At 36.6% G+C, this 14,431-nt stretch overlaps 1 protein-coding gene across 1 annotated transcript in view; it reads left to right on the forward strand.

Moving 5' to 3' along the window:
• phf14 (PHD finger protein 14) overlaps positions 1-7,886 on the forward strand; it is a 90,741-nt gene extending 82,855 nt beyond the window's left edge. Inside the window, exon 18 of the mRNA XM_051872908.1 lies at positions 6,812-7,886. Coding sequence (XP_051728868.1) covers positions 6,812-6,883 — 72 coding nt within the window. The 3' untranslated portion in view covers positions 6,884-7,886. The remainder of the gene's footprint in view (positions 1-6,811) is intronic.
• Positions 7,887-14,431: the final 6,545 nt, after the last annotated feature.

Genomic DNA, 14,431 nt, shown 5'->3' on the forward strand with positions numbered 1-14,431 from the left:
GGGGGAGAAAACTAAACATAAAATTGCTTCTTTTTTCTTCTTTTTTATTAAACGGTGGTTTATTGAACAAATTGTGTCTCTCTCTTAAATAAATTCAGTTATAATTAACTTTTTCTTAAGGATAAAAAAAATCTATCTCAGCTAAAGCTGTAAACTATGTACAGGAAGCCCTTTCTTGCACATTACTATAATATTAAAGGTTACAATTAACAACAGAGCCCAAACTATTGAATTCAGTTGCTATTTATTTGTAGATACAATAAACACTCAAATAAAAAAAAACGTTTTGCATTAACTTCTAAACCTAATTATAAAATTATTCTTCTACTCCAATTCATTTTTGAAATATCATTTACAAAGTTACTGTCATAATTTGTTTCCATTAAAACATATATATTAAATAATTAAGACATTACTAACAGGTAAAGTAAATACAATGAATATATAAGCTAATATAGTGTATATATTTATTGAAATGCTCCCCTCTAGAGTTCATTTCTCTAGTGAACTAACATGCTGTGGACACTAAATGACTTGCCTGAGGTAAATGTAATGCTACGTTAGATATTATTCTCAAGATGTTTTCCGCAAGATATTATTCTCAACTGCTTTCCGCAGTTGAAACACTGCATAGATATGATTACGTGTAATCTCTTAACCATAGATCATCTATTCTTTTCCTTCTGTGCTTTTTCCCGTTGTGGCGGTTAACAAACTGTGTTGCATTACCGCACGCGCACCCTTCAGGATTGGAGTGTGAATCGGCTGTGACTGACTGTATTCATCGTGTGACTGCATCAAACTGTGACGTCCATACCGTGATGGTTCAGGACGAATACATGTACCGTTCCACCCCTAATATATACAGTATATGTGTGTGTGTGTGTATATATATATATATATATATATATATATACAACTTCTGGAAGTAAGATTAGGGTTTTTATCAGTTCACCTAGTCGTGATTGCAAGGTACCGGGTGGATACAAGCACTTTTGAGAATGAAATAATTTTTCTCAAGTTTGCCAGGTTAGTGCCATTAAACCTTTTTTTTTTTTCTTCTTTGAAGCAGTTTAATTAGATAATCATGAGCGAATCTGTATAAACTGCATTTTGTTGGTCCTATAGGTGAAATAGTCTATATTTATTATTTTTGGACAGTCTATAGAAATGTTCTACTATTTTTTTTTATTTTTTTTTTATGTTTTTGTTTGTTGATATTTTTTTCATGTTGGCTTATTATTTGTGGTATAATATATAAAAAAACAAAACAAAAACAAAAAAAAAACAGTGGTTGGTCACTTGAAATGCCAGTCCAGACTGTCTCTTCCAGTTTAAGTAGGCGGTTGTTGAATAAGCTGCAATGTGGACCAAAACTTTTGCTGTTTAGTCAAAGTTCTGGCTACGCAAGACTAGCCTTCTCTGAGCGCGTGTAGCTTTATCAAATTACTCTGACTGGTAAATATTTTCCCAACATCTCTATGAAGAGAGATGGTTTGGAGGGGTCATGAATAATCCCGGGGCCTGATAGCACACTCTCTCTTTCTCTCTTTTTTCCGTCTGCCTGAAGACACCCATTGGTTCAAGCCACAGCGCTTCATTTTCTCTAGATGTCTCTCCTGCTTCCTTACACGCTGCGTGTTTTCATCATCATCGTGGGACATCAATCTGTCTTCCGCAGTGCGTGCGGGATTGCAGACACACGGCGACACCTATCAAACGGGGGGAGGTCGGAAAGCCGCTTCTTTCCCTTTGCCACATAAAAGCCGTGTATTCAACACACATGCACAAATAAATACAATGAAAGCAGAAAATGCGATAAAGAAATAAGTCATACTAATTAGCCCGCTAATTCTTTGAGGACTGTGCCAGCTTGATAAAGGATGCTAAAGCTTATTAAAGTAAAAGCAGCGTTGTAAATTTTTAATTCTTTTTCTGAAAGCTTTATTTTAATCCCACTTTATGAAGTTTGCTGCGTGTAGTGTGGGTGGGTGGGAAGAAAAAAGGAAGGGGGTTTGATTGTGTCGCTGTAAGGCAGCAGGGGTCTCCGACTCAGATGCATTAACACGCCACAGGCCTTTGTTGCCACCTAGGGTCCAGACCACGCTCTCGCTTTTCTTTCGTCTTTGCTCACTTAAACTCTCCCTTACACATTTCTCTCCCTTTCTCACTATTTCACACAAGTTTTTTTTTTTGCCCTTTTAAAATCTAAAATGCAATTAGAATGAAGAATGTGGCATTTCATTATCATACATGTATAAGCAGTAGCCAGAGGGCTGGCTGCCGCATGGAGAGTGAATGGCAGAATGAAGGCTCCAGCTTTCCCTGGAGGAGAGTGATGGAGATATCCCACAAAGCCACTGCCTGTCAGCGTGATCGGGCCCGCAGTGGGCCAACGTCTCCACGATGTCTCTGCCTCACAAAGCAAATGTCACACTGTCAGCAAAATGAGCACCCTGTTTAAAAAAAAGAAGAAGAAGATTTGAAATGGGAGCTTTATAGAGTGAAGAAGAACTTCACATATTGGTATTATTTTTATTTTGACATATATATATGTCGCAGTATTCAACGAAGCGTTTCCTCTGACTGGCAATGGGCGACGTGTGTGTGAGTCCTGTTCTCTTTTACCCTATAGCTGTGGTTCTCTAACTTTTCAGATACTTTGATCAGATCAGAACAGGAAGTACCAACTAGTACCGACAGTGTTCCCCCCATTTTTTTGAGCTTACTGTCTCTTTCTGTGAAAGCTTAAAGTGTGAGCAGTATATGCCAAGCTTGATTAATATCAATATTCGTTTTTGCAGTTATAAGACATCACAGTGCGGTAAGACCCCTCATTAGTCTCTTTTGCGGATCTGTGAAAGGACGCTATCAGACCAGCATCTAAAACCACAACATAAAATAACATTTAGAAAGAAATTCAATGGAATTCATCATTATGCAAATTTTGCAGTCCAGTTCAAACATATTTTTAGGTTTTTAGAAATCAAGTGCAACTTGAAAACATTAGTCAGTGTCTTACCTTTTATTTACATTGCAGTAATAATAATGTAAGTTATTTACAAAAATGTAAAATATACTTCCATTCAAAAGAAAGTTTTTTTTTTTCTCAGCAAGAATGCAAATCATCATATTAGAATGATTTCTGAAGGATCATGTGACACTGAAGACTGGTGCTAATGATGCTGAAAATTCAGCTTTGCCATTACAGGAATAAATTTAATCATTTTAAAATATATAACAGAATTGTATGTAAATTAAAAATAAAAAGGTTATTTTTAATATTGATATTTTTACTTAATTTTTGATCAAATAAATACAGCCTTGGTGAGCATTAGAGACTTTTCAAAAACAAAAAATCTTATCAAACTTTTGACTGAAGGTGTATACCTGTATATAAATGTAAAATACAATAAATAATATAATATTTTACAATAAACAAAGGTTACACTTTATTTCATTGGTCCATTTTAGACATTCTACTAACTGTTAGTAACTTTGCAACTACATGTCAACTATCTCTCATTAGAGTATTAGTAGACGGTTAGGTGTTAAGGTGATGATACACGGGGCAACTTTTTGAGCAGTGTTGCTGGGCAATGTCGCAGAGCGATGATGCTTGGGCGCTTTCCCATTGAGAATGGGAAACAAATTTCGATTTAAAGTATTCAGATAGAAATTTGTTCCCCATTCTCAATGGGAAAGTGCCCAAGCATCATCGCTTGCCGACGTTGCCCGGCAACATTGCTCAAAAAGTTGCCCCGTGTATCACCACCTTTAGGGTTTGTGTTAGTAGAATAAGTTGATTTAGTAGAATATTTGTTAGAGAGTATCAAAATAAAGTGTCAGTAGATATTAAGCATACAGTCTACTATTACTCTGAGAGTTAGTTGGCATATAGTTGTAAAGTTATCATCGAAATAGTGTTACCAATATAAAAATGATTATCATAAATGTGTTCATATTTAAATAATTTAATAATATAAGATTTTGTAAGGACCCCCCCCTCTCTCTCTCTCTCTCTCTCTCTCTCTCTCTCTCTCTCTCTCTTTGTTTACCGGTAAGCAATGTGTAGCTGATGTCCCATGTCTAGCACACCAAGAAGTGTCCAAAAGCCCTGGTTTCACCCTGGGGATAAACACTAAATCACAAGCGGGCCATAACGTGTGGGTCAACGAGTGAGCGTTTGTGTCCATGTGTGTCCATGGGAGTGTGAAAAAGCTCAATCAAGGCACTCCATGAGATTGTTAGCATGGACCGGACCACCCTCCCCTCTTGTATCCCTTTTAAGTGCTGACTGGCCTGATGATAATGTATGGCGCCAGAAGTAATTGGAAAATTGGCAGGCTTGTCAGAGAGATTTGGTGGATGGCACAGGCTGATCCGGCAGCAAGGTTCATGAGGTGTCGTCCCACCGTGAGATTTATATCTCCACATGGCCCGGCAACGGCAAAGTACCCAGAGTTCAGGAAAAAGTAACTCATTTTTCATAAAGGCCTGGCTGCATATCAAAAGTCATCCACAGACAGAGACAAGACCCATATGGGAGAGACATTGCTGAATAAAGCAAAGCTGTCTGCCCAGATTAACTGCTGAGATGGCTCCTGAAGCTGCATATTGGACATGTATCACAATTCTGATGTTTGTATGTCGGAAAATTTAACTGGCCTACATTAGTTTTCATTATATTGAAACATAATCTATTACAAGGTTATTACTATGTAATTACTAGGTAATTACTATGTTGTTACTATGTTTATTAGATGTTCTTCTATAGATGGTTTTAATGTCTGATAACTATAACCTAGTGTCCCATATATTGTGGCCATGCTTCATTATAAGGTTATTACTATGTTATTACTACGTAATTACTAGGTTATTACTATGTTGTTACTGTATTCATTGGATGTTATTCTGTAGATGATTTTAATGAGATGTCTGAAAACTGATCTATAGTAGTTTCCCATATATTGTGGCCATACTTCATTATAAGGTTATTACTATGTCATTACTACGTAATTACTAGGTTATTACTATGTTGTTACTGTATTCATTGGATGTTTTTCTGTAGATGATTTTAATGAGACGTCTGAAAACTGACCTATAGTAGTTTCCCATATATTGTGGCTATACTTCATTATAAGGTTATTACTGCATAATTACTATGTTGTTACTGTATTCATTAGATGTTCTTTTATAGATGCTTTTAATGAGACGTCTGAAAACTATAACCTATAGTGGTTTCCCACATATTGTGGTCATACATCATTATAAGGTTATTACTTAGTCATTACCATGTAATTACTATATTCATTGGCTTTGCTTCTGTAAATGTATCAATAGCTTTAAGGAACAATAGATGCTTTTAATGAGATGTGTGCTCTTGATGCTTTCTGTAAGTAAAGCCATGAGTTATCATGTGCTTCTCAGCTGCTTTGAGTATAGTGTGTGGTCAGGGCTCTGCCATCACACATGGCTGTGCGTAGATGTGTTTATTAACCTTTGTAGGAGGGGATAATTGCATCTGTCAGACTCACTTAAAAGCTGAGATGGCCGTCATTTCCTGTTTGTCGTCTCTTCTAAATTTGCAGGTTGTGTAAGTGACTCTGGCACGACGTTTGCTCTTTGTTCACTGCCGTAGAGGTGCTAAAATTACCATTTTTCAGAGTTAAGCATAGCATGTTGAAACAGTTTAAAACTAGGATTTTGCTAGTGAGTTTCTAGCAATATACATTCAAATTAGAAAAGAAAATCGACATGGCCTAGCTGTCTTTTAATTCGTCCTGTTTTTTGGTCACACTTTATATTAGATGTCTTTAACTACTATGTAGTTACATCAAAAAACAAGTACAATGTACTTATTGTGTTCATGTTGTATTGCAAAACACATTTGCTGCTATTGAGGTGGGATACGGGTAAGGTTAGGGACAGGTTTGGTGGTATGGGTAGGTTTAAGGGTGAGTTAAGGTGTAAGGGATGGGTCAACAGATCTAATTACATCCAGGTATTTTTAAAGTTAACATGTATGTACACAATAAGTGCATTGTATCAAATTATTAATTTAAATGTTAGTACATAGTAGATAAAGCCACCTAATATAAAGTGCGACCCTTTGCTGTTTGCATAATTCTAACTAAAAGACCATTATTATATGTGTTAAAATGTTGTATGTCTGCTAATGGACACTGAGTCTGACAATTAAGTTGAACTGTACTGAACTGATTTTTCAAGCTCAATTACAAATGTTCTTTTCACTTAATTCCTTTCCCACCAGCGTTTTCTAAAAAATAAAAATTGCCAGCCAGTGGCAGCATTTTGTAATTATTTTCATAAAACTTTCATGGCCCCCAGAATATTTTGTATAAACATACAATATATCAAAAGAATGAATACATCAACATGTGGGTAAGTAAAAAAGAGCAACATTTAAACAAAAAGCTGAGAAAATCATGTTTTTGTCTAAGACTTCTTCCGGATCGGATTCAGAACGATGATCAAAACATAGATCGAGTAAACTGAGTCCATCAACACCCCCAAAGCTTGCGCAGTCCTATTTGTGGGTTTGATATTTTTCTCTGTAACATTAGGCAGTTTTGATTTATATGCTGTTGAATTTTTGATGATCACGTTAGCTTACTTGTGCGTAAGCAGTGCTTCTTTTTCATTTGTTTTTGGATCCGGAGATGCTGTACAATTTCAGCACCCCCTACAATATAACAATGAAAACATGTATTGTTGTTTCATAAATTACGGAAAATCTCGTCAATGGTGGGGAAAGAGTTTAATAAGATACTTTTTTTTTATTTTTCAGGAGGAAGAACCACAAGAGTTCGAGGAAGACTCTGTGAAAGAGGAAATGGCAGAGCAAGAGATCCCAGACTGAAAAACTTGTTACCTTATCGTTACCTCACGTGAAGTAATCGTCTTGCCTACACAGTCAGCACCATCACCTCATTTCCTGCTGAATAGTGGGATGCAAAATAACTTTCACAAATTAAATCAACAGGCGTGAACTGCCACTGCTTCACCAGACTGAATCTTTCCTCCTTTGTTAATCAGAAATTGATAAAATGACCACAATTGCCAGCTTAAAAAATTGTAAACGCTGTGATCTCTCTATATATTTTTTTCAGATATATAGGGTATTGTACAGACTCAATGTATGTTCAAGTCCACCGTCGTGAATGAATTTCAGAGCTCAACCCAGGGAGTCTTTGGAGCGCTGGAAGAACAGCAGTATCTAATGACCGATCATGATCTTCATATAGCCCGTTTCTACCTTGAATATTCTATATGTCCAGTCAAAACCTGTTTTTTAAAGGTTATTTTTCATACACTAATTAACATTTCTCTTCACTCATGGATGTGAATATCATACTGGTGTTGTGTGTCCAGAGTTTCCTCAAGCAGTGTTTCTGTTATACACACAGCAACTGCACACTATTCGTTCTTGTCCCGTAAACACCTCTTTGTTTATCAGCCCTTTATATTTGCTTTTGTTTTTTATTTTATTTCATATATTTTTAAACACCAATGCATTATAGTGTAATAATGAACATGCATTGACATTGCATTGAAACTGACAGTTAGTGGCTTGTGTTATATAAATAATTCATTACGTCCTGATGGTAAAAGCAAAGTCTATTTTATTATTTTTTACAAATCTCATTTTTATACCTACAGTATATTCCAGAACATCCTTTATCACTGACAGTGTTATTGTCCATGCTCATGTTTGAGGCAATTCTCAGTCTTAAACATTGTTTTAGTGTAAAAAAAAAAAAAAAGTGAAACAGTTCATCTGCCTCAACACTTGAGTTCCAGACGAGTCTGTATTTGGGTACTTAAAAAAAGTGACCTTCGTAATAAACATTACTTGTGATTTAGTATTATTATTATTTCTGTTATTGCAACAGGACCATAACTAGATTCTATCAAGATAAATGGCACTCAAAGAAAAAGCCATTTTCAGACAGGGAAGTGCACTTTCCACAAAAAGGGTACAAAATAGGACATGAAAAAGTATTTATTTTTCTATATATGGTCAGTGAAAGGAGATGATTATGCTTAGGAAAATGTTGATCATCAGTCTTAGAGCAACATGTCCTCCAACCAATACGCCCATATAGGTCGTTTGCCACTTCCCTGAAATACGACCCATAGGAGCGTTTACTAAAGTTGCGCCCCTATCGACAACAGGACACTTTCATTTTAATGCATTGTACCGCGTCATTTTTCGGGTTTCGCGTAGCTCAATTGGTAGAGCATTGCAATATACAACAATATGCAATCATGCGATCATGGGTTCGATCCCATGAAACGCATGTGCTCATAAAGTGTATATGCACTACAAATCACTAAGGGTAGGTTTAGGGTTGGGGTAGGTGTAGTCGTTAATAAAAAATAAACTGGTGACGACAGACGTAACACAACACTGCCATTATTTTTACACCAGCTAGAGGGCGCATGACTTTAAAACGTAAATATAGGTCGTATTAAGCTGCTTGAAAAAACCTATAGGGTCGTATTTTGGAGGAGGACAGTCTCTCTTAGAAAGTAAAACCGCTTATGCAGTAGTTTGATATCCTTATTATTATTATTATTTTGTCTGTTGTTGGGACATGTCTATATACTGGTTTAATCATTATTTTAATCACTGATTTTGCTAGTGATATATTACAAACACCATATATATTATATATATGGCGTTATTTTGCAATTTTAATGTGGGATCACATTTTTAAGGGGGATATAAACATTTCTTGTATTTAAATCTGGTATTTTAAATGCAAGATTAATTTTATTTTAGGTATTACTTCAACTAATCTAGTGGTTCTCACAACAAAACAAAAAACAAGATGGTACATCTCAAGGGGTTAAACCTACTAATAAATTAAAATTCGGGGAAAAAAAGTAATTTTTGCCTGAAATGCTTTTAAAAAGGTAATAGGGCATCAAAGTGTACCATAATCGTGGAAGGTGTCCAGATCTTATGAAATATCACTGAGCGTAATGATTTGATAATGAAAGCATTACTTTTATCACTCCAATGATATACGAGTTCAAAGCTGTTTCTGAAGGGATCAGTGACGCTTGCCGGTGGGCAAACCAACAGAAAATTGTCTTTATCCAGCTCTGTCGTGTCTTACTCACAGTGCACATGTCATTTAACCATTCCCTCACACCACAGGGGCGAACGAAGACCGTAAATGCCATTTTATCTTAGCATCTCATTGCCTCACGAAGCTTCTCCTCCCCTCACCCTGTCAGGGAATCTGGCTTGCATTCTGACATTAATGCATCGAGGGGTGTAATTCCAATTTGTTCCAAAGCAACTATTAATTTGCCCATTTCAGGGCTGTGCAGGAGGAACCCCTGTAAGGCCACTGAACCATGAAAGACATTATCTGAAGGGTTCTGTTTCTTTCTTTCTTTCTTTTTTTTTTTTTTTTTTTTTTTTTTTTTTGAAGAGGAAGGATTTCATGTTGCATCGCCAATTGATGCACATTGCTGACACGTCGCTGGTTCCTTCAGCCGTTTGCGATGGACCCCCTGAAGCTGAGCTCTCAGCATGCAGCATGTGGAGTGTGTCATTAGGGTTGTAATAATGGCAGCGGGTGTGCTTATGTCAGAGTGGTCTTCTTGTTCAAGACCCCAATGCCCCGTTCCACAATCTGATTACAACCTCTGCATAATAAAGAAGTCTGTGATGGTAACTTCATGTTCAGTGAAGGAGAGCTTTGCTCAGCAAGCATACATTATATCCATGAGAACTCAAAAACTATCATACTCTTAGTATGTGATGACCGCTACTCTACATGCAATGGTAATATGAATTCCAGCTGAACACATTGTGTTCATAATGGTGATGATTATAGTTTGAAGCAAAGAGGTGTGTAATATCTGGAGAAAGTCAAGCGTTTCCAATCATTTCAATGGCAGCTGCTCAGTGAGTGCAGGACTTCCCGTAAGTATGTGATGTCACTGGTAAAATATTTATAATAAAATAAATATTATTAATTATTGATAATATATAGTATATCTATATGTAGCTATATATTATCTATATTATGTAATTGTGTGTGTATGTGTATTTATATATATATATATATAAAATATATACACACACACACACACCAATCAGGCATAACATTATGACCACCTTCCTAATATTGTCCACTTTTTGCTGCCAAAACAGCCCTGACCTGTCAAGGCATGGACTCCACTAGACCCCTGAAGGTGTGCTGTGGTATCTGGCACCAAGATGTTAACAGCAGATCCTTTAAGTCCTGTAAGTTGTGAGGTGGAGCCTCCATGGATCGGACTTGTTTGTTCAGTACATCCCACAGATGCTCGATTGGATTGCGATCTGGGGGATTTGGAGGCCAATTCAACACCTCAAACTCGTTGTGCTCCTCAAACCATTCCTGAACCATTTCTGCTTTGTGGCAGGGCGCATTATCCTGCTGAAAGAGGCCACAGCAACCAATACCGTTTCCATGAAAGGGTGTACATGGTCTGCAACAATGCTTAGGTAGGAGGTACGTGAAGTAACATCCACATGGATGGCAGGACCCAAGGTTTCCCAGCAGAACATGGCTGGCTTGCCTTCTTCCCATAGTGCATCCTGGTGCCATGTGTTCCCCAGGTAAGTGACGCACACGCACCCGGCCATCCACGTGATGTAAAAGAAAACGTGATTCATCAGACCAGGCCACCTTCTTCCATTGCTCCGTGGTCCAGTTCTGATGCTCACGTGCCCAATGTTGGCGCTTTCGCCGGTGGACAGGGGTCAGCATGGGCACCCTGACTGGTCTGCAGCTATGCAGCCCCATACACAACAAACTGCGATGCACTGTGTATTCTGACAACTTTCTATCAGAACCAGCATTAACTTCTTGAGCAATTTGAGCTACAGTAGCTCGTCTGTTGGATCGGACCACACTGCCCAGCCTTCACTCCCCACGTGCATCAGTGAGCCTTGTCCGCCCATGACCCTGTCGCCGGTTCACCACTGTTCCTTCCTTGGACCACTTTTGATAGATACTGACCACTGCAGACCGGGAACACCCCACAAGAGGTGCAGTTTTGGAGATGCTCTGACCCAGTCGTCTAGCCATCACAATTTGGCCCTTGTCAAACTCACTCAAATCCTTACGCTCGCCCATTTTTCCTGCTTCTAACACATCAACTTTGAGGACAAAATGTTCACTTGCTGCCTAATATATCCCACCCACTAACAGGTGCCATGATGAAGAGATAATCAGTGTTGTTCACTTCACCTGTCAGTGGTCATAATGTTATGCCTGATCGGTGTGTGTGTGTGTGTGTGTATATATATATACACACACACACACTATTATATATTATATAATGATATATAATTTTATTATATATTTATGCAATAAAAATATATTTTGTTTTTAATTACACGTTTTTAATTACACAAGTATTAAATTTAGTTTTTTAATGAAAACTATTGGGAAAGTGATTTATGAAACCAAATTTATGTCAAATTCCCCACTGTGTGTGAATAAGCCTTAATACTTCTTAACATATAACATCTTAACATTTAGCATGACATTTTTGTAAATAAATTCAAATGAAAAACAAATTAAACCGTGTTTATCTCTGAAAAAGCATTGTTTTTCTGACCTCTACTTGTAAATTAGCACCATATTGAGTTTAAAATCATCCTATCAAATTTAAACACGGAAAACACAAAGTTTCCATATTTAAATGAGCCGTCATCTCCTAATCACGCTGATCTTTGCTCTGACAGCCTCCACTTCACTCCTGTGCCGCATCGTTCTCAGTCTGTCTGCTTAATATTTCTGCTGTTTGCTGAGGGAATTAAGACGGTGAAGATTCACTTATGAGGCAGCACGACATTTCGATCAGAGCTCTGAATATCCACAGTTGCTCGCGCTCCTTGTCCCTGGGTTTTAATTGCTCCGAATAATGCTTTAAATAACATCACCTTGGTATCCGAGCGCTGTGTGGATGACCTTTTCCAGACTGTGTAGTGCTGTGACATAGTCATTTTCCAGCCCTTAATGTACTCGGAGAGTACTCTATTCGGAGGGAACGTTCACAGGGTGCTAATCTCTACCTCTCAACACCTCGTTCCACACGTAGTCATTAGGAGAGGGGGGTCTTAAAAGGGTTCCTGACACACTGGAGTTAGACATGTTAATAACTCATTTCAAACTGACTGTGGGAAATACTGTATCGAAGATGACAGTGTAAAATGTAATGTGATTTTCTGTTCTTTAAGGTTTAGTGAGGTTCAGTTCATCCTTGCATTAACCCTCGGTCATTTTTGACTGAAATTTTTTTTTTTTTTTTTTTTTTTTTTTACTTCATTGGAATAGTACAAAACTTGGTTAAGGTTTTGACACTTGCTATGTGGGGGAAAAAAAAATCATGGACGATTCGGAAAGGTTAAATGGTCCTAAAAAAAATAGTCACACTTTTACTGTTCATGGTCAAAAATGGCCGCATTGGAAACATTTGGCACTGCGCCCGAACAAAATCTTACTGAAAGCTCATTTTTTGAGATATCAATCTCAAATTTGGAACACAACTTGTTTAGATGTATGGCTTTGATTTTATCACAATTTTAGAGTAAAACATGTTTTGGAAAATATATATTTCATATAAAATTTAAAAATAGTATTTTTACGCATTTTTCATAATAATTAACTTAAACTTCTGTAACTTTTTCATATTCACATTAACTTCCACGACGTAGCACACAATGCCATGACGTTCTACGCTATAATGCGTCATAGTACGTCATGTCATTGTGTACTACATCGTGGAAGTTGACGCTTTTTGGACGTACGTAAAATGTGTATGGCTGTCGTGCCAGAAGCTTTTTATTTTACTTAATAAACTATAAAGTTTTAAATAAGGATATTTGTCTCACAAATGCATCGATTTGCTTCAGATTTGCTTTATTAACCCCCTGGAGCCGAGTGGAGTATGTTTTATCATCGATTTGTTTTATTATTGACATTTTATGATCAATGGATGCACTTTTTTTGTACTTCAAAAACTCCTCCAATCACTCCCATTATAAAGCTTGAACGAGCCAGGATATTTTTAATTTAACTCTGATTGTGTTTGGCTGTGCCAAACAGAAGTCATATACACCTAGGATGGCTTGAGGGTGAGAAAATTATGGGGTAATTTTCATTTTTGGGTGAACTATCCCTTTAAAGTGACACAAGTTACAGTACATGCACTTACTATAATAACAGTAAATTATGCATAATTACAAGCAACTAAATCAAACCTTAACCCTATAGTAAGTACAATGTAGGTCATTAATATTACTAAGTTATTTGTGTAATTACAATGTAACAACGTCACCTTAAAATAAAGTGTAATTTAGATGTGTTATTTAGACATATTTGACTACATATTTTCTTCTCAAATGAATAATGCTGTTACATGATTTTTAAAAAGACATTTTTTCGTCCCTTTTTCGCAGTTTACATCACCTCTTGAGTAGCCCTGTCACCAGCACACTCATTAATAGTTACACAGGCCAAAGAAAATAAACATTTCCTTCTTTCATCTTTGGCGATGTTTGCCTGTTTACAGTGTAAATTAGTTTCCTGTGGGTGCTGGCTGCTGACCTGGAGGAAATCCTGTGGAAATCTGAGCGAATGAAAATGTTCCAGATCCTTTCATCTATGACACTTTATGCACCATCCATTGGTCATTATACTCAAAACCTTATCATTTATTTTTTTTTTTTTTTAAATAACATAAGAAATTGATCCATCTAAAATATATATACCATTCAAAAGTGTTTCGTAAGATTTTTTTTTTTTTTTTTGGAAAGTTTTGTTTTTGAAAAAAGTCTTGTGATAATCAAGGCTGCATTTCTTTGATCAAAGTACAAACAATAATATTGTGAAATATTATTACAATTTAAAATAACTTTTGAACAGTATAGTGTAGATATAATGCTGAACATATCATTTTCTCTATACAAGAAAATAAATCTATAATTGCACGTTTATCTTGATGTTGCTTGTTGGGGTTACATTTCGCTTCGTTCTAGACACGTTAAGTGTATATGTGCATATTTGCATCAGCCAAATTAATGAATGTAAAATATACTGATGCTTTTAACTCAAATTTGTGAATTAATCAATGGGGTCATCCCTGGGTCATTTACAAATGCCTTTTTGAGGTCATTGAGATGTTGTCTCTTTCAACCAGTGTTCTAAACTACTAGTTTCAAGCCTCTTGTATTACCAAAGTCTCTTTTTATATATTAAATTAATGTTAGTACAAATCAATATTTGATGTCCTTTTATTTGATTACAGTAGTAGCCGTATAATAAATGGGATCATGTACAGTTTGTCAGTCATTGTTGTAATATGAACCACTATAGGATGATACATTCAGTTT

Source organism: Ctenopharyngodon idella, chromosome 19 (genome assembly GCF_019924925.1).
Source record: "Ctenopharyngodon idella isolate HZGC_01 chromosome 19, HZGC01, whole genome shotgun sequence".
Taxonomy (NCBI): Eukaryota; Metazoa; Chordata; class Actinopteri; order Cypriniformes; family Xenocyprididae; genus Ctenopharyngodon; species Ctenopharyngodon idella.